General features: G+C 39.7%; 2 protein-coding genes across 7 annotated transcripts in view; one reads left to right on the plus strand and one right to left on the minus strand.

Annotated features, from left to right (window-relative positions):
• The window catches only part of kiz (kizuna centrosomal protein), a 38,030-nt gene that overhangs the window by 11,203 nt on the left and 7,448 nt on the right, over positions 1-19,379 (plus strand). For 3 of the 5 annotated variants that reach the window (XR_009798388.1, XM_061843429.1, XM_061843433.1), the window contains 5 exons: positions 3,084-3,243; positions 3,680-3,742; positions 6,170-6,271; positions 6,735-6,804; positions 14,663-14,709. Coding sequence is in view for 4 of the 5 variants with exons in the window: in XM_061843429.1 (XP_061699413.1) it covers positions 3,084-3,243; positions 3,680-3,742; positions 6,170-6,271; positions 6,735-6,804; positions 14,663-14,709 (442 nt within the window). In the remaining variant the exon portion in view is untranslated. Of the gene's footprint in view, positions 1-3,083; positions 3,244-3,679; positions 3,743-6,169; positions 6,272-6,734; positions 6,805-8,122; positions 8,259-14,662; positions 14,710-19,078; positions 19,211-19,379 lie in introns of those variants that run through there. The other 2 variants (XM_061843432.1, XM_061843431.1) reach the window with 2 other exon arrangements.
• On the minus strand, positions 9,204-19,352 carry LOC133513083 (general transcription factor II-I repeat domain-containing protein 2B-like). 2 transcript variants are annotated; one of them, XM_061843434.1, is made up of 4 exons: positions 19,225-19,352; positions 17,313-17,396; positions 17,162-17,181; positions 9,204-9,318 (listed from the first exon to the last, which is right to left on the minus strand). In XM_061843434.1, the coding sequence occupies exons 1-4, from the start codon at positions 19,337-19,339 to the stop codon at positions 9,223-9,225; spliced, it is 315 nt and encodes a 104-aa protein (XP_061699418.1). In that variant the 5' UTR covers positions 19,340-19,352; the 3' UTR covers positions 9,204-9,222. The 2 variants fall into 2 exon arrangements, with proteins under 2 accessions (XP_061699418.1, XP_061699419.1); XM_061843435.1 differs by lacking the exon at positions 9,204-9,318 and adding an exon at positions 14,716-16,149.

Genomic DNA, 19,379 nt, shown 5'->3' on the forward strand with positions numbered 1-19,379 from the left:
TTATTGGACTTTATTTTAGTAATATTTCAATATACAGTTTTTGACATCATCCCAATTTTCCTGGTTAACACCTCCGGCTCAAAGTTCTCAGGACACAGGTTCAAATCCAGCCTTGCCTGTGAGGAGTTTGCATGTTCTCCCCGTGCCCAGGTACTCCGGTTTCCTCACATATCCCAAAAACATGCATGGCAAGGTAATTGAAAATTCTAAATTGTCCGTAGGCGTGAATGTGAGTGTGAATAGTTATTTGTTTCTTCATGCCCTGCAATTTGCTGTTGACCAATTCAGGATGTACCCTGCCTCTTGCCCAAAGATAGCTGAGATAGGCTCGACCTTGTGAGGATAAAAGATATGTTGATTGAATAAATGAGGATAAACGGTGCTGTAAATGGATGAATGACTAGCAGACAGTGTGACATTGTCACAGTCCATGCATCCATATCTGAAAAACCACCGAACTTAACAAATGTGGTCCTTTGTCTGAAGGATGAACAACAATGAGTGTTGAGATCAATGCAATGGACCTTTCCAACCTGTCAATCACTCGTACAATAATTGCCAATCAGATAGTCTTAACCCCTGGCTTGACACGCCCCTCTAGCCATATTGTCCCCCAAGCATTGCTGGTTGCCAGTAGCGTGCACTTGGAAAAGTTAATGTTATGAAGAAAATGGTCCTCAGATGCACTTGGGGAACGTGCAATTCTGAGGAAAGATATCCTGCTAGGTTACAAGGGGCCCGGTTGATTAATTTTTCAAAGCCTAAAAAACAGTTGACCAAGTGTCTACGATGGATTAAGGCTTGCGGAAGACCGCACGTACAACTAAATGTGAACAATATCAACAAACACAAGGCTGTATGTTCGAAGGCAAGTGAGGGAGATTTTAATTATTATCAGTGCTTTGTACATTGCAGGAGAACAACTTTCACTTTGTTAGTGTATCACTGACCTGCTGAATGAAGTGTGTAATGTTTTATGTTGAAGAGTCGGGTTAGTGATACCTAAATGCGCGATGTCATGCAAGAGAAATGTCTATTTGCCTATTTGTATCACATCAGACTTTTAAGACAGATCCCTGGGTTCGATCACAAGCTAAGTCAAACCTTTTCATCTGGTGACTACGGTAATGACTGAGTTAATAACTATTGTTTAAATGCACTTTTAGAAAATTGACCCTAACTCACTTATAAAGACTAAAAATATAAAAACAATGATATCACTCATGAGCTTTCCAAGTAAAAAGTACTCACCCTGCTTTACATGCACAGTACGATTGACACTATTTTATCCTGTTGGATTTCAATATGAAGTTTGTGAGGCGTCAAACTTTTTTTCATCAATCGGCAACATTTGGCTGTAACTCTGACATTGCGTCCTGCTCTGTCCAAAATCTGAATTCCGTGTACATATCCTTGCGTGAAATAGTTGAGACCTCTCTTTAGAACTCTCTTGGACAAGTCTGACGCATTGGGCAATAAACATACCGCAATATTATTGGGAATACGTGATAGAGAATCCACTTCAAACCTGTTCTGTTTAGTCGCCATTTTGAAAGCTTGTGGGACATGGCAAATGTAGCTAAGGGGGGCGGAGCTTAAGCTCGCCAGTCGGAAAGGTCCATTGGTTTCATAGAATTCCAATCCTACATTTTCCAACAAATTTGGCTTTTTTCCCCCCTTTGAAAGTGTTTTAAATAATGTATGCATGACTACCTTTTTATTATTGAGTTTTGTACACAAAATTACAGAGGTCTTTGTGACATGAAGATGATACTTCGATGTCTTGGCCTCAATGAGGAGAGGCAAAGAGGGAAACTGTAGAGCCACTTGAAAATATGAACCAACAAATGTAAGAGACACAGTGCCATCTTCACTGTATCCCAGTGCATTAGAGAAAGCCTGTGTGAAAATGGTCCTCTCACTTTATCTCTCACTTGCACTCCATCCATCTTTATTTATATTTATTCCTCCTTTTTTGCTCTCACTCTCATCTCTGTAGTCTTTTACACCGGCTTACTTTCCACAAAAGACAGCAACCACAATTTTTCCATTCACTTCGTAGCACACAGTGCAGCCACTCTGGAAAATGGAAGCCTGCAGCTCGCATGTGCACTCTCAAAGAAGCTCTTTAAATATTCAAGTGCCAACTGTTGTAATCATTGATATTTAAAATCCTGTGGGTCCACAACAGCCCTCAGCCCACAGTACAGTTGACAAAATTTAAGTTAAAAAAAAAAAAAAGGAACAAAGGCTGATATCAGGGACATGGATCAAGTTTTATTGTGCAATAGGAAATACCAAGTGGCAAACTGTTTTGTCTCTTTGCCTCTTAGAAAATAAAGGAATTTACATTTGTCAATCTCCACTGATAACAATTTACCATGTACTGTACTTTTGGTCCTTCACAGTTGGAACCATCCTGATCGTTGTCCTTATCCTTACTCCAATTTAGTGCACATTAAAAAAGTAGCAAATGGGCATGTGATGCTAAGAGGCAGTCTTTGATGACAAAAGAGAAACGGTGGTGATGGGTGGATTTGATATGGTGGGGGAAGTGGAAGGAAATCAGTGTGTGGTATCTCCCTTCTCCACATCTCCTGAAAGAGCTCTTCTTAATTGTGTACCCTCATCTCCCCAGAGATTATTAAAAAAAACTGAGCTGGAGAGGGAGAAGGAGAGCAGTTTGTTCCAATGTGCTCAGTAGAGAGGGTAGATATGCGGAACGGGTTGCACATTAACGCCAGGGTGATTGCATTCTTGTGGCTTTTCACTAATCTCATGGATGAGAAAAGAGGGTGTGAAGAAAAAAGAAAAGTGTGATTGAGAGGGAAAGTGGAAACAAAAAAGTGTGCAAAATAATCTTTCATTTTAAATGACTGAGAGAATTTGGCTTGATTTTTTTTTTTTTTTTTTTTTTTTTTCTCTTTCCTTGGTGTTAATTATACACAAACTGCCGCAGCACCTATGTGCGAGCAGCCATGGCCAAAGTAAATGAAATGCCTAATCGGTCTGAGTTTAATTTAACACTTCCCTCACTGAATGGGAACAATTAATGGTTTGGTTTTAATTTGTGCTGTTCACAGGCCAAAGTGCTGCTGAGGACATTTCTTTCCCGGTCCAGTGAGGAGTGCCCCTCAGCAGATGAGGAGAGTGACTCTCCTGGTTCTTGTGGCCCTCCTTCTCTCCCACCTCATTGTGGAAGTGTGAAGCCTGCCAGGAGGATCCAAAAGCAACAGATCCAAGGTCTGGAAAAGGGATTCAAATTCAAGCCACATATCTGACTACAAATTTTACAAAAAGACAAGAATTTAGTTTTATTTCCCAGTAAAGGCAAATCACTATAAGTTTCATACAATGAAGCCATGTGATGTGATGTGAGTACAATGATTTACACTTTCATAAACCTGTCATTTTATTGCAACATAGGCTATTAGGAGGGGCAACTTTGAATGTTTCTGTAACGAAAATGATGAATAGAGAATCCTAAAAGGTTTTTTTTTGTGAAAGAAATAAATTTCACCATTGAGCTTTTTTTTTTTTTTTAATCCCTCAGTGCCTGGTTTTCATACAGCTCTTTATACTATTCATAGCTAAATAAAGACTCCACATTCCCATTTCCTTCCCCACTCTACTTTTCCCCCTGCCAATGAAGCTCTGTATGCGCTTCCATTTCTTACAGAACTACAAAGTGCTGAAGAGGAGAGCCACGACGAAAGCCCTGTGGAAAGTGTTCGTATTAGAGGTAAAAAGGCATCGCCTGTGTCCCAGCATTCACACTTTCCTTATGTGGTGGTTTGTTTGCTTCCCAATGCAGTGAATAATAGGCCCTTTTACACATTGGCAGTGGCAGCATGATCAAGGTGAAACCAGGGTCAAAGTCTCACCTGAAGAGCAGTGCTGGTTTTTTCTGTAATTATCTCATAGAAAGTACTAGCCATGTTTTGCCTCAGTCAGAGGCATTCTGACAAAGTCTATCCTTCATTATTGTGGAATAATGTACTTAGCTTTAATTGTCCGGCTGTCGGAGTGGGTAGTGCATGAGAGCTGTCATAGGTTCTCATTATCTATCTTAACAATGGTGCGACAAGGTTGCTGGACTTGAAAAATACTAGCTGTGAAGGCATCCTGCAGCAGTTCGTTTGTATACTCATCCCTCTGCTGGTCTAAAATGCAAAGAGTTTATACTGCCCTTGGCTATCCGCTTTCCCACTGAGTGTTTCATAGCCAAGCAAATTAGTCAATTTGTTTTACCTATGTAATCAAAAAAGACCCAATAGAACAGGGGGAAGATGTACTAAATAAGATTCTTTTTTTCAAACATTGAAATTTTTCCACTAACATTTTCTTACAAGTCCTTTTTTAATGATCTGTAGCAGGATTTTACCATTGAGGTCTGTCTGAAGTCTACACAGCCTTGTTTAAATGGCATTAGTTTTAACGTAAAATATAGACAAATGTAAATCATTTCAAAATGAGTATACACAGTCACACTCTTTTATCTGGATTTGTTACAATGTTAGGAATTCAGCAGTTACATTCAAATTCCCATTGCAGTGGGTTTGGAAAGTATTCAGACCCCTTATTTTTATTATTTCATTCTTTATGTTGCGGCTATTTGCTAAAAATAATTGAAGATTATTTCTCATTCATGTTCATACAGCACTCCATATTGACAGGAAACACTGAACTGTTGAAATTATTCCGGATTCATTAAAAAAAAAGATAAAATGAAATATCACACAGCCATAAGTATTCAGACCCTTTGCTCAATATGTTATAGAATCCTCTGCCATCCCCCCATGTTGATCCTTTCAGTAATATCATGTTGGATGGTGAACATTGGTAGACAGCCATTTTCAGGTCTCTCCAAGGATGTGCAATTTGGTTTAACTCAGGGCTCTGGCTGGGCCATTCAAGAAGAGTCAGGGAGTTGTTCTGAAGCTAGTCCTTTATCATTTTAGCTGTGTGCTTAAGGTAATTCTCTTGTAGGAAGGTGAACCGTCTGAGGTCCTTTTTAAGCGATACTCCCTCAAGATGATAGAGGGAAGACAGACCACCTTAGTCCCCATAGTAGTCGTAATAATCCAAGACTTAACCTTTTGCCTTAAAAGATAGCCTGAAATCAAGAGTTGAACAGGGGGAACTGTTGCAAGTAGCTTGCTGTTAGTTTAGTATTGCTACTTTATTGAATAAGTATTTAGGGTAAGATATATTCATTTATATTAGATTAAATGAGAGCTTTTACATGTGACAACAATCTTCCATTATGTTCACATGTCTGAGCTATGAGATATCTTGGCACAATGGAAGCTTTATTTTAGAAAGAAAAGCATCCAGACCTGACTGTTTTTTTTTTAAATCCACTTGAATTGTCCAAAATACATGTGGGAAAATGTATTATGGTCCAGTGAATCAAAGGTTTAACTTTGTAGCCATTATTCCAAAGAGCATGTCTGGTGCAAACAACAGTGCTCATCACCAAAAGAAGACTTTACTGTACCTACAGTGAAGCATGTGGTGGCAGCATTGTGGTTTAGGGCTGTTTTTCTTAAGCTAGAACAAGGGCTTTTGTTCATGTAGGGGGAATTAACAGTTCCAAATACCAGTCAGTGTTCGTGCAAAACTTGCAGGTGTCTGCTTGAAGCACAAAAATATCAAGAGGCAAAGTTTCTGGGGGGATTAATCCGAGCCACTTTAAATGGGGACAGATGTGTCCTGACTCACATTTAATATGAGTTTGAATGTGATTGGTAAATTCCGAACACAGCTACATCCCCAAGTGTAAGAGGGTGTATGAGCTTGTGCAACAACATTTTATTTTAACTTACCCTCTCGGTTTGTTTTTTTCAATTGAGTGTGTAGTCTTTATATCCTCTGTTGTGTGTTAGAAAATGTAATTGTGAATTTTTCAAAATGAGAAATTACTCAGTCATCACCCTCCTGAAAACACATGATTCCTAATTGCTGTATTTTGGAGACTTGAATCAACAGTTTAGGTGATGTATTCCCCCTCGCTCTTAAGTGAGGTTTCATGACTCAGCTACCGAAGCATGTTGGCTCATCAAACACAGAAACCTCTGAAAGTAGGAAACCTGGCTTTTAAGCAAATATTTGACTGTGTGTATGTGTGTGTGCGCGCGCATCTGTGTGTGTGTGTGTGTCTGTACAGAGACAAAAGCGTATCGGTTACTTAAGCTATCAGCCATGCAAGAACGACTGCCGAGTTCTGAAGAGGAGGAAAAAGAAGAGGGAGAGCAGGATGACCCCTCAGGTAAGGAATGTGGTCCACAATAGAAAAGAACTACAAGCAGACTCTGGTCTAGTAGAAATTTGACAGTTTTTGTCTTCTTGAAAAATATTGTTTTATTCTTTATTGATTATTAATTTGAGAAGAATGACTCAACGTAATCTCTAACCTCTTTTAGCTGAGAAACTTTTTCACAGTTTTATTTAGCTCTCCACTATTTTGATCTCATCACTTCTCAGTGATGTTCATTGGTCCAGTTAAAAATCATATAGTGTGGTGTTTTTGTGCCTTGTCAATTTTTTTGTAAAAACATTGCAGCGTTGGTGAGCAACCAATCAAAAAAACTATTGTCACCAGAACAAAGTATTGGACGTTTCAGTCTCTTTTTGACTCCGATGGATTTATTTCAACGTTTCTCACTGGATATTCTGAGTATAGAATATACCCACATAACATTTTATTATCTGGTCTTTTTTGCTCTTTTTAGAAATAAATCATTGCCCTGAAGTGGACCTTGGGAGGGCCAAATGCTCCTCACATCAAGACCCTTACCCTTGGTAAGAACATTGTTGTTATTCAACATCCCACAGGAAATGGGCCACCAGACACCAAAGTGGTTGATGTACATTTGCATGGCCACTCTAATAATTCCGTGTTCATTTCCATAAGATCAAGAGCACACCACCCATTAACTTGCTCACAAAGACAAAGGCCGCTAAAGCCCCTCTCACTGTTGACAGGGTTCAAAATCCATTTTAGAAGTCAATATCAACACAGCAACCCCAAAGTTAAATTGGTGTCATAATATCCCTGTTGTCTGGCTCCTTGTAAGGAAGCAAACCCATCATGTTAAAAAGAAGGATGCAGAGCAACTGCTTTGAACAATCTGTTGACAAAGACAAGCATCCTTTCATTTTTCACCATCAAATGTGTTGAACTTGCTCAAATCAGAACCCTAAGTGGACTGGACGAGAACATTTAATGATAAACAGCCTCGCGGAAGATAACGGCGTCGCGCTTACATTTGAATATCAACACAACTTCATCAAATCTGCAATTGCCTATCAGGTCCTGAGAGCACCTCTTCGTCACAAAACCCATTTAGGCTCCTGTAATGGCTGCGTAAACGTTATGAGGAATAATCTTCTCTGATTTCATGTGATTACTGGGCAGAACGTTGATATGAGGGCTGGAGGCTGTATGTCCGCGGCCTGGCAAGCAGACGCAGCGGTCTGCCTATTAGCCCTGGGAAGGACTAATGGGCTGACTCTATTGTGGTCCTCATAGCTGCTGATGTCTGCCTCTGCCAGCCACACTGCATGGACTACCCTTTTTAATAAACATGAGGCAATTTCAGACCCAGACCCTCTCAGATGTTCCCTGTCTCGATGTTATTAATTTGCTTTGAAAGCCCAAAATATATGTGATTAAACAAAACTCACAGAACAAAAAAAAGGACTTCTACAAAACAATAGTGATGCAGATTGTATACACAAGTTGAAGTGTGATTTATACATGCTCGTATGGTTGTTCCTCTCACCTCTCTTCAGTTGGAAACAATGTCAATAAGTGCTTTCGTCACCCTAAATTTGTCCTTTGTTGTGGTTTTTTTTCCTCATCTTCTCCTAGATGCTAGATTTAAACACCCCACTTATTTAACTCAGTTTTTGCACTTAAATGTGGCCACGAGTGGTCCAGAAGCCCTCCACTCAAGCAGAAGCATAACACTGGAGGATTGACTACCCAGTTTCTCTGTCTCACTTTGTCACTCTTTGCCTTGTCGCCATCCTTTTGCCTCTCTTCCTCTTTCCTTGAGGATTTTTTTTCCAAAAACCCTAACCCTTTTTTTCATTATTTGCTTTATTTTTTTGTCAGCGAGCTGATGAGTGACATCAAAAGGAGGATGAAGCTGGACTCCAAATACAAAAATGTCCTCTGCCATGTTGTCTTAGACAATAATTATGATTTCTCTGTTAAGCTTAGACTGCAGTAGAGGGGATTGTAGTTTAAAGCAGAAGCTTTGGTGCAAAAAATGCATTTATAACTCTTTGTGAGGCTCCTCATTATGTGCGAGCCTGATTCATTAAGTAATTGGTTTGCAGTTGTTTACATGAGTATTAAGGCCTTCTATTCAGGGCCTTTGAGAGATACATTGTGCAAATGTTGCATGTTATGAATGCAGAATGAGAGGCGGGGGGCCATTCCTATTGGCCAAACACTGCACTTGGATGAAAAGCGAGAGAAAAGCACTGGGTGCTGCTTTGCATAGCAATGACCGAAATCTTAATAAGCTTTACAGATTAAATACATGCAGTCTATACAAGATGCAAAGAGATACTCTTCACACATTTATATGTGCTCATTTCACTATTATGGAGTTTGAGAGAATTGAGAAATTAGTCCTTTTTTTAAAAATATTAAATCTGTGTATTGTATTATAACTGGTGGAGAAGCAACTGATCTGCAACATTTATTAAGGATTTGTCCATTACAAATCTTTTGATGTCTTTTTTTAATGCTAAAGTAAAATTACTTTGTGGTTGAGTGGGGATGAAAGGAATAATGCACGAAGGAGTGAGTCTTAATAAGCAGCTGCACTCCATGTAAAGACCACTTGTTCCCCTCTGAATGCAAGTGCATGCCACTGCTTCCTCTAGTGCAAAGAAACATTGTACTCCTCTCCCATGGACATTTTAGAGACCACGCCTTCCTTATTTTTTATTTAGCAATTTCAAATAGTTTTTTAAAAAAAATCTTCCCTGTTTTCTATCGTCAGCACATTACCGCACACACACACTCGCGCGCAAGAAAAAGATCCTCTCACCATCAGCCGGTGTTATTGTTGTGCCTAGTGCCTGCTTGACAAAAACCTTGACACAACAATTAGTGGTTTACAGCTTTGCCTTGGACAACAGGATGTGCTCAAGCATTCGACCTCAAATCACTCACAGTGTCAAAATCAGAAGCGCTCTCTTTCACTTGTGGGTAGGCGATGTGTGTGGAACTGTCGGGTCGCTGGGAGGAGGGAAGGATGAGAGAGCCAAGAGAGAGGAAACGAGGGAAGGTGAGGTCTGCAGGTAGAAAGGGAGGAAGAAAAAGAACTTTACAAAGGGCAACGTTATTATGTTTCAATCTGGGTCTGTTTTCACTGAAGGAAAAAAAAGTAGCCATTTTAAATAAATTTTAGACTTTAACTTACTAGCAGAGTTCTATATAAAGGATTTTTTTTTTTGTACAGAGAGAAAACATGCCAAACAATGTGTTCATAGCAGCCTTTAGCTTTTGTATTTTTAATGTAACATTTGTTCATATTACGACTCAAAATAGGGATACCAATGCGCTCACAAAATGAGAACCAGTAACATATTTAGGTACATCTTAAAAAAAAGAGAGATCCAATACGGGGATCTTGTGAGAAACAACAACCTTCAAAAAGATGCATTGAATGTATTATTGTGCTGTCATAAATCATTGACAGTTTCTAATAAATATATATATATTATTTTTTAAATCGTTTATTTTTCCTTTTTTTCCTGCTTTTATCTCAGATTGTGCATGTTTAGTGTTGTGAACAGTGAGAGTTGTTTTTAGTCGCACCAGGGGTAGCTAGGTGATTAAAATGGTCCTTTTTATAATAATTATTATTACATGTTACCGTTGGTCACACTGGCAGTCAAGCTTGGCTGTCCCAACTCGACCGCCACACACAGGAGAGACTTGAGATGGCTGCGACTTCCTCTCAGTTGCAGTACAAACTCGTTGCCAGCAGAGAGCACTCACATGTTAGAGTGCGCCCACGCACAGTCCACTCACATTTGTCTCTTGTTGTTTGCCCCCACTAAGGGCGACATCCTGCTGCCATTCAGGCCCGTTAGAGTACATCCAAGCTTAGCCTAAACATTGTTTGTGCGGGGGTCATAGCTGGGAGGGGAGTAGGAGTTGATGGGAATGATGAGGTGATGGGTCTGCCTTTACCTTTAGACAAGCTCAGCTGTGCAAAAGTGCTGTTGAGCTATTAACATTTGTGTGTGGGAGGCAGGAGTTTGAGAAAAAAAAAAAAAAAAAGGGTAAACAAAAGCATTTTTCTGCCACTCAGTCTGGTTTTGCAAGCTAGTGTCAAATGCTTTGTAAGCCTTATTTCTGCCAAACCTCATGATTCCTAAAGTCTTATTGTATAACTAAAAGATCATACATTTTCCATGTTTTTTTTTTTGGGTGTGTGTTTGTTTTAGTTAAATGTTGATAGTGGATTTATGCTTTCACATCGTGTGTCTGTGCTCCATCAAGGGATTGTGTATGATTGGCTCATCACCTAGCACCCATCAATCTGCTTGTATAGGTTAAAAAAAAATTATGAAATAAAATATTTTGAGATGGGACGCGGTGGCGCAGCTGTAGAGTGTTGGTCTGACAGTTCTGAGGACCTGGGTTCAAATCCCGGCGGCGCCTGTGTGGAGTTTGCACGTTCTCCCCGTGCCTGCATGCATTTTCTCCAGGCAATCAGGTGCCCTCCCACATCCTGAAAACGTGCATTCATTGGAGGTTCTAAATTGCCGCTAGGCATGATTGTGAGTGCTACCGTTGTGTGTCTCCATATGCCCTACGATTGGCAGGCAACCAGTTCAGGGTCTACACTGCCTCCTACCCGATGACAGCTGGGTTAGGCTCCAGCACTGCTGCAACCATCATGAGGATAAGCGGCTCAGAAAATGGATGGATGAATGAATATAATTTGATGTAGTTCTCTTATATGTTGATAAGTAGACCACAGTGTCAATCAAAAGTCTCTGAGCAGGTGGACTCCAATTTACCTTCTTTTTTGCACTTATTATGTGGACTTGGGACCAGTCAGCATCCATCCATCCATCAATCTTCTCAATCGCTTATCCTCACAGGGGTATCAGGAGTAATGAAGCCTATTCTGCCTATCTTCAGGAAGGAGGCAGGGTACACCCTGAACTGGTTGCCAGCCAATCACAAGGCACATGGAAACAGACAACAGTCGCATTCACAATCACACTTGTCTTAAATCAGAAAGGGTGATAGTTTTTCATGGTACTGTAAACCATTACTGCATGTACATATACTCTTTGTACAGTATGTACATTGTGCGCTACTTACAAAAGGTTAAGGATATTGGGATCCTGGGTGAAATTTCTCCATGAACCAACAATGTTCTTTAATAAACTTAGAGAAGCTGCAAGTCTCTTACTAGGAGTTGGACAGCAAAATTGCAAGACATATTTGATCCATAAATTGAGCAATTAAGTTACAGGTTCAATTAAAAAGGGTATTTAAGCAGTCCACTTCTTGCTGATCACATTTTGACAAGAAACGTCACAATTTATCAACATAGCCTCACCATTGCAAGGCTTCAAACATGAGGGAAGTAGTCACTAAACTTCGTGTCAGAATGTGTCATCATTAAGTTACGCACAACTTCTATGATGAATAAAGTCGTCATTGTTGGACATTTGTTGCCTTCATTACTGGACAACATTTTGGCAATGAAGATAGTTGCATTTTGCATTTGTTGCCAAAAAGCTCAATCTTGGTCTCATCTGACCAAGGCACACCGTCCCAGTTGAAGCCCCAATACCTACTCCAGACGTTTGTGTTTATGATTGTGAGTGAGGAAAGGTTTTCTCCGTGCATGCCTCCCAAACAGTTTGTTGGCGTGTAGACAGCGCCTGATGGTTGATTTGGAGACTTTGTGACCCCAGGATGCTACCATTTGTTGTAATTCTGTAACAGTCAGCTTTGGAGATCTTTTGATTTCTCTTACCATCCTCCTCACTGTGCGTGGTGGCAAAATAAACATGGGTCCTCGTTCAGGCTTGTTTACCGCTGTTCCAGTTGTTTTGAACTTCTTAATTATTCCTTTCACAGTGGACTTAATTATTCCTCTCACAATGGATATAGGCAGCTGCAGTTGAGTGGCAATCTTCTTGTAGCCTCTAACTGACCTGTGAAGGTTGACGCACATCTGCCTCACTTGTATAGTGTGTTCCTTTGTCTTTCCCATGTTTAAGAGTGGATAAGAGAAATGGCCTCTGTGTCATGTCATATTTATACCCCAGGCAAACAGGAAGTGATGAATTACTAATTAACTCTGGTAAACTTTGTAAACTACTGTTTAAATGACAGAAATGCTTCACTTATATTTATTTCGTGGGAATTGTTAAGGGTGCCAATAATTGTGGAACAGGTGATTTAATGAAAATTTATTATTGTTTAGTCAGGGATTTTTTTTCATTTTCTTACAATTCATTTGCGTTGAAGGTTACATTTTCCTAAAATTTTCAGTGTGACAGTATTCTTCTGCAATGAACACTGAATTTATTGTAAGGCTTTTAACACATCTTAACCGGGGGTGCCAATAATTATGGAGGGCACTGTATGTACACCAGCATTCCCCTATATATGCGCGCTGTTCAGAGCGTCCACCTCTCCAATCGCTCTGTGTGTGGGGGGTGATCGTACGGTCCAGCTGTCGTTTGACAATTGACCGTGAAGAGTGGAGGATTTTGGTAGGTGTCCGGCCTGAGGTGTTTAAGTCTCCAACACGTTCCCACTCTTCGTTCTCCTTTCCAATCTTGGTTCCTCTTTTTCCTGTCACATTTCTGGAGATGAGCAGTGATGTCTGCTGTATGTCACCAGCGACTGATGTCCATTGGGAGAAAGGGAAGTCACGGCTGAGACGGAGAAACTTTCAGTTCTTAATACTTTGTTGCATATCCTTTGTACTCATAGACGCATAGACATCACTAGATGCTAGATTTCATCATTGGTGATTTTCTGCCAGGCTTCAATTGCAACTGTGTTCACTTCCTGCTTGTTCTTAGGGCATTTTCCCTTTAGTTTTGTTTTTAGCCATTGAATTGCAAGCTGACTCAGAGTCAGGTCAGTGATTAACTTGTCTATTGTATAGAATTCCACTTCTTTGAGTTAAAAAGTATTTTGCTGCCTTTGCAGTATGCTTGAGGTCATTGTTCATCTGCCCTGTGAGAGCTGTCCAATGAGTTCTGAAGTACCTGACTGAATGTGAGCTGATATTGCTCAAAGCACTTCTGAATGCATCCTGCTTCGTCTCTAGTCAATGAATATGAGGAAACCAGTTCCATTTACAGCCATACAGGTATACAGTACAGTATACCACACCTGGCAATGGAACAGCTGAGCAGCCAATTGTCACATTCAATTTGGCGTCTTAAAAAGTATAAGATACATATACAAACTGTTGTAATACATTCATTGTTTAACCTATTCTATTTTTATACCAACCATAAAGTCAGTTTTCTATTTGGTCTCCTTTTAACAAAAAAATTCAATAAAGTCGGTGCTACTGTTTGTAGGTGGTTGTTTACCTTGGGTTCTAAACAACTTAAGAGCACCATTTAAAAATGTCCAGTCAAAGTCATGTAGGAAATAAATATAAATGTTTTGTTGTGAGTACACTGGCTATAGCTTGAGTGTTGTTGCAAAGCATCACTCTTGAGTTAGGAAGAGAGTAACTGGATTTCAGCCAGTGTGTTCTACTTCTTACTAACAATGTACAGCCTACTGTGCCAGGATTAGCAGAGGCACAGATGAGATGATAAGAGTGAAAGGATGACAATTAAGAGGTCATGGGTCTGAGCTGATACCGACGAAAACATGACTGGTTGAAAGGCATCATCTTTCTCGCCCTTTTTCTCCTCTTCTTGGAGAAATCAACAACACAGCATAAAAGCACACAAATATGTTTGTTTATATATATATATATATATATATATATGTGTGTGTGTGTGTGTACCGTAGATGCTAACCTGGGAGATAATGAGTGTAGATTGAGGATATGAATGGGCTCTGTGATGATGTAAATTTAAAGAGGAAGCCTTTTAAAGTGGAACTGGGGGCCTTATTGAATATGCATTGAGTAGATCAAAGCCTTTTTGGAGGTTACAGATTTGCATAGTGATATCAGCAGAGCGATGGGAACCTGGTAACCACGGCATTGGACTGTTTTTCAATGGAAGGCCTTGTAGAAGTCACTTTGACACAATTAGTCATGGAAGTTGTTCTTCTCTTACTCTTCTAGCTTTCTCAGTAATCTTATTTTACAGTTGCGTCCAGAAAGTTTTTGTGGTGGGGGTGTCTTCCGATCACTACAATGGGTTTCAAATTAAAAACAGATCCGATTGAAGCACCCCTTAAATACCCATAGGTACTCCTTAGTACCTTCAGAATTGATTTCTGTGGTGTATTAAGAAATATTCTCGCTTGTATGTTCAAGATAGGTTTGCATAGGTTACCGTTTTGAAATTGTGAGCAATTTATTTATGAGTCACGTTTTCCACTCTTACATTCTGTAATTTCAAAACAACTTACCATAGCTATGGAGACAAAAACTGATAAGTGCCTTTGTGTTTATAGGAAAGACAAGATGAACCCAAAGATTTATTCTGCCCTGCAGTCAAAAGGTAAGTTACTGTATACAAAACCACAAAGTAGGTAGAAATAGACAACTACCATTACTCTGTGGTGTGTGTGGTGTAGTGTGTGTGTGGCTCACTTGAAAACTTTTGTAGAATACATAATGCATGTAAAAAGGATCACACTTGCTAAAGTGCACTTGCCAAGTGCTCATCTCCGGAGTCAAAGCATTTTTTTTTTTTTTAGCAAAAGAAGTTGTCATATGCAGAGTATATTTTTATTACTTGTTTATTTTACAAAACTAAAAGTTGAATGGATGTAATCCTGAATCAGGCATATGACATACGCTAAACCACTTTTTTACAGTGCCCCATCCCGCCCTTTGAAGATAAAATTAATTTCAGTTGCCCCTCCCCACTACACACACACGCACACAGTTTTTTCTAAAAATATGCATAGGCTTAGCTTGAAAAATTACACTGGCGAGTTTATCAAGTACCAAAACCAAAAAAACTAAACAAAACTTTTTCTGCTAAAATATAGCATCTTTCATCATTTCATTTGTCATTTCCGTGGCTGGTGTGGGCTTGTGTGTTTGATTATAAAATTAGCTCCATCTGCTGGGTTTAATTTAATAATGAAAAGTGTGCGCGCCCTGCAGTTTGAAAACCACCGCCCTAAACACAGAAGACATGTCTTATTCTTACGATATTATCTTAAAATGATCGTTATTTGTGAACGGTGGAACAACTGGTTAGAGTGTTGGCCTCACAGTTCTGAGGACCTGGGTTCGATCCGGCCCTGCCTGTGTGGATTTTTCATGTTCTCCCCTGTGCCTGCCTGTGTAGGTATTCTCCGGGCACTCCGGTTTACTCCCACATCCCAAAAACATGCAACATTAATTGGACACTCTAAATTGCCCTGAGGTGTGATTGTGAGTGAGACTGTTTTCTGTCTCCATGTCCCCTGCGATTGGCTGGCAACCAGTTCAGGGTGTACCCCGCCTCCTGCCCAATAATAGCTGGGATATGCTCCAGCACTACCACGGCCCTTGTGAGGATAAGCGGTGAATAAGATGGATGGATTTTTTGGCACTTCATTTTCTTGATTATATCCAAGGTTGTTCTACTTTCAGTGCAAGTTAAAAACAGCCCTTTTCTTTTAGAAAAAATAAATGCTCCAGGATGCATCACAATGTATTTTGTGACTCACTTATTTCCCCTCTGCAAAAACAAAAACCAGCACTTGGAGGAGCACATACCTCTACCAAGAGTGAAATACAATATCTCTAATATGTTTAAATTCATAAATCGTGCTCTGCAGGGTGACACTCCAATCGTGTAGAAGTCGGGAGTGTGCATTACAACAATGTTTTCCAACCATTGTGCTGTGAGAGATCACGAGATGTGCTGCTAAAAATGACTTGACTTGAGTTCTTCATTCATTCATCTTCCATACAGCTTATCCTCACTAGGGGTGTGGGGCTGCTGAAACATTCATGTCAAACATTAGAAAAACGCTTCTGGAAGAATGGTCAAAATATCCCATGAACGCACTCCTAAACTTTATGGACGGAATGCTTCCCAGAAGAGTTGAAAAGGATAGCTGAAAAGCCTTTGGATTAGGAATGGAAGGTCACTTAAATTCATATTTTGGTCAAGGGAGATGAGCGAATACATATTATTGTATTGTGATGCATGTGTGTGCGTGTATGTATATACGTGTATATGGCTAGATAATGTATACACATTACAATACAACGTAAATATGTATGTGTGTGTGTGTGTGTTTGTGTATAGAGTTGAAGCCAGTTTTTATACATTGTGCAAAGGTTTTTGTCTCACTCTGAAGTCAAATCAGACTAAACCTTTCTGTTTCAGGTCAGTCAGAATCACTGAAATTATTTGATTTTGTTAAAATGCCATAATGGAGATAATTTTATATTATTTTCTTCGAGGTCAAAGATTTGCATACACAAAAAGTAATATGTCTTATGGAAGCCCATATGATGATGTCATAGTTTTGGAAGCACCTAATAAGTTAACTAATAACGTGAGTTAATTGACTGCGGATGTATTTAAGGCCACACCTCAAACACTGCTTCCTTGTTTGAAATCATGGGAAAATTAAAAGAAATCGACCAGGAAATCAGAGAAAGACAAGTCTGTCTAATCCTTGGGTGCAATTTCCAGATGCTTGAAGGTGCCAGGTTCATTTGTTCAAACAATTCTGCATGAAATATAAATATCACGGGAATGTGAAAACCATCACACTACTCGGGAATGAAACGCAGAGTCCCAGAGATGAAACAGGTTTTGGTCGAATTGTTTTGTTCCGAATCACAGATGTGATCAAATGTGATGTGGTCAAAAGCTGAAGACCTCGTCAAAATGCTGAAGGATTTCATTTGTGGAATGATGCTGAATGAAGCTCGTGAGAAAGTGTCACTATCTGCAGTGAAATGAGTTCAGCACCGACACGGGCCGAAAGGCCACTCACCGAGAATGAAGCCATTAGTCCTAAAGAAACAAAAAAGACAAATTACACTTTGCAAAAAGACACCAAGATAAAGATCTTAACTTCTGGAAACTAAAGTAGAGCTGTTTATTCATAATGACCAACGTTACATCTAAAGGAAAAATTTAAATACCTGCAAACACCATACCATCTGTGAACCATGAAGGTGACAGCATCATTTTTGTGGGGATGTTTTGCTGCAGCAGAAACTGGACACCTTTATAAAATAGACGGCATCATGAAGAAAGAATATTACACGGAGATATTAGGGTAACATCCCAAGACATAAGCCAGGAAGTTAAATCATGGGCGCAAATGGGTCTTCCAAATGGATATTAACCCTATGCCAATATATATATATATATATATATATATATATATATATATATATATATATATACATACACACACACAGACTATGAATCACTGTGTAGATTGATACTACAGCTTGACCATGTTAGTAAAGCCAGTTATAAGTCGACAGTTTCACAACTCCACCATTGCTCTTGCTCAAATGCTGCATCGAGAGACTAGTTGAGGAATGTTATGTCGTCCCTTGCATGACAGCACCATGATAATGTTTGCTTTTCTCTGCCAATATGGTGCATTTATTTCAGATAAAGCATGCAAAACATTTATGATGTTATCGGATGTGTTTAAAGCTGATTTTTCTACAGTCATGAAATATGTGCTCAATGTATTGACAAATTCAGCATTTAAGTGCATGAGGGTCTGTAACAGCATCTGAAAATCTGTCTGTACTTTACCGATCTGTATTTGGTCTGGTGCAATACAGATCACAGCATCCCATGTTTCTATTATTTGGTCACCTTGGTTAACTACATGACAAACAATGACAATGACAAACGTATAGATAAACGAATCTGCTGCGACCGTTTAAAAACGCCTGAGCATTATCAATTTTGTAAAGGCAGAGCACAAATTGCATTGTAAATTGTATTGAAATAAGCATACAAGACTATAAAAGAGAGTGCAATAAGATATTTATTGTGGTATTTCAAGGTTAGCGTCTCACTTTGTGTTCCAATCCTGGAATACTTCTCAAGTGTCAATTTAGCAGGTTAGCACAAGTATGCAGATGCTCTTCAGCATCAGCATGCAAACAGGGGTTGCCAACTAGTCAGAGACTAAGAGCCACTTTTTTTTCTGTGTTACTGCAAAGACCCACATCATACACATCATGGGTACACATGAACATCATCTTTTAATCATGTATCCACGCATACACAGACCTCTGCTCAGCCCGATCTAATGAAAAAAAACCACACCAACATGATAATATTAGTAATTTTCAACAGTTAAGATTGTGTGCACTGTCTCACACACACACACCACACACACACACACACAAACTCTCAGTTCAAGCAAGTCCACAAAATTTTCAATAACATATTTCTCTTACTATGCTGCTTTGTGAGACATCTGGCATTCCTTATCTTGAACAATCCTCTTCAAATCTGGTTTGTATTTTGTTGTTGCCACTCTAAGCAATTCTTTCAAATGAGTGTCAGTCAGATCGATGCTTTGATTTCACATGTTTCAGGGTAGAAAACACAGATTCGCAGATGTACGTTGACCCAAACACGGACAGTATCTTAACCACAATTATTTTTCAGTTGGCACACTTTTCTAGAACTCAACGCTCTCTTCCCTCAAAACAGCTTTCAGTTGATCCTCCTCACAAAAGTCGATCCTGTCCAACTCAGCCGTAGCCTCATCTGTGACGAGCGGGGCTTTCAAACAGTCTGTCTCTGCATTAAATGGGTCGACAAGGAACGTAATCTGTGGTCTTTTCAGTTGTAGATCACAGAACCGGGTAACAAAGCTTTCGTGCAGGTTTGTAACCAGTGTTGCATATCTGTCTCTTTTCTTTTTCAGGGCGACGCTGGTGACTTGCTCACTGACTTTTAGCAGAGTATGAAAATGTGTTAAATCTCCCTTTCGAATATGCGCCTCGAACAGCTTAAGTTTGTTGACAAACGCAAACACACTTTGCACCAGGTCAGGCAGCATTTTTAACTTACCCAGCAGGGTCAGGTTCAGTCTGTCCAAGTGACACAGCATGTCGACTGAAAATGCGAGATCCATAATCCACTCGAGGTCTGAGAGCTCGGGATAGTCCTTGTCCTTCTCTTCCATGAACAGTTTCACAGCATCCAAAAGCTCAAAGAATCAAGAG

This window comes from Syngnathoides biaculeatus, chromosome 15 (genome assembly GCF_019802595.1).
Source record: "Syngnathoides biaculeatus isolate LvHL_M chromosome 15, ASM1980259v1, whole genome shotgun sequence".
In the NCBI taxonomy this organism is placed as follows: Eukaryota; Metazoa; Chordata; class Actinopteri; order Syngnathiformes; family Syngnathidae; genus Syngnathoides; species Syngnathoides biaculeatus.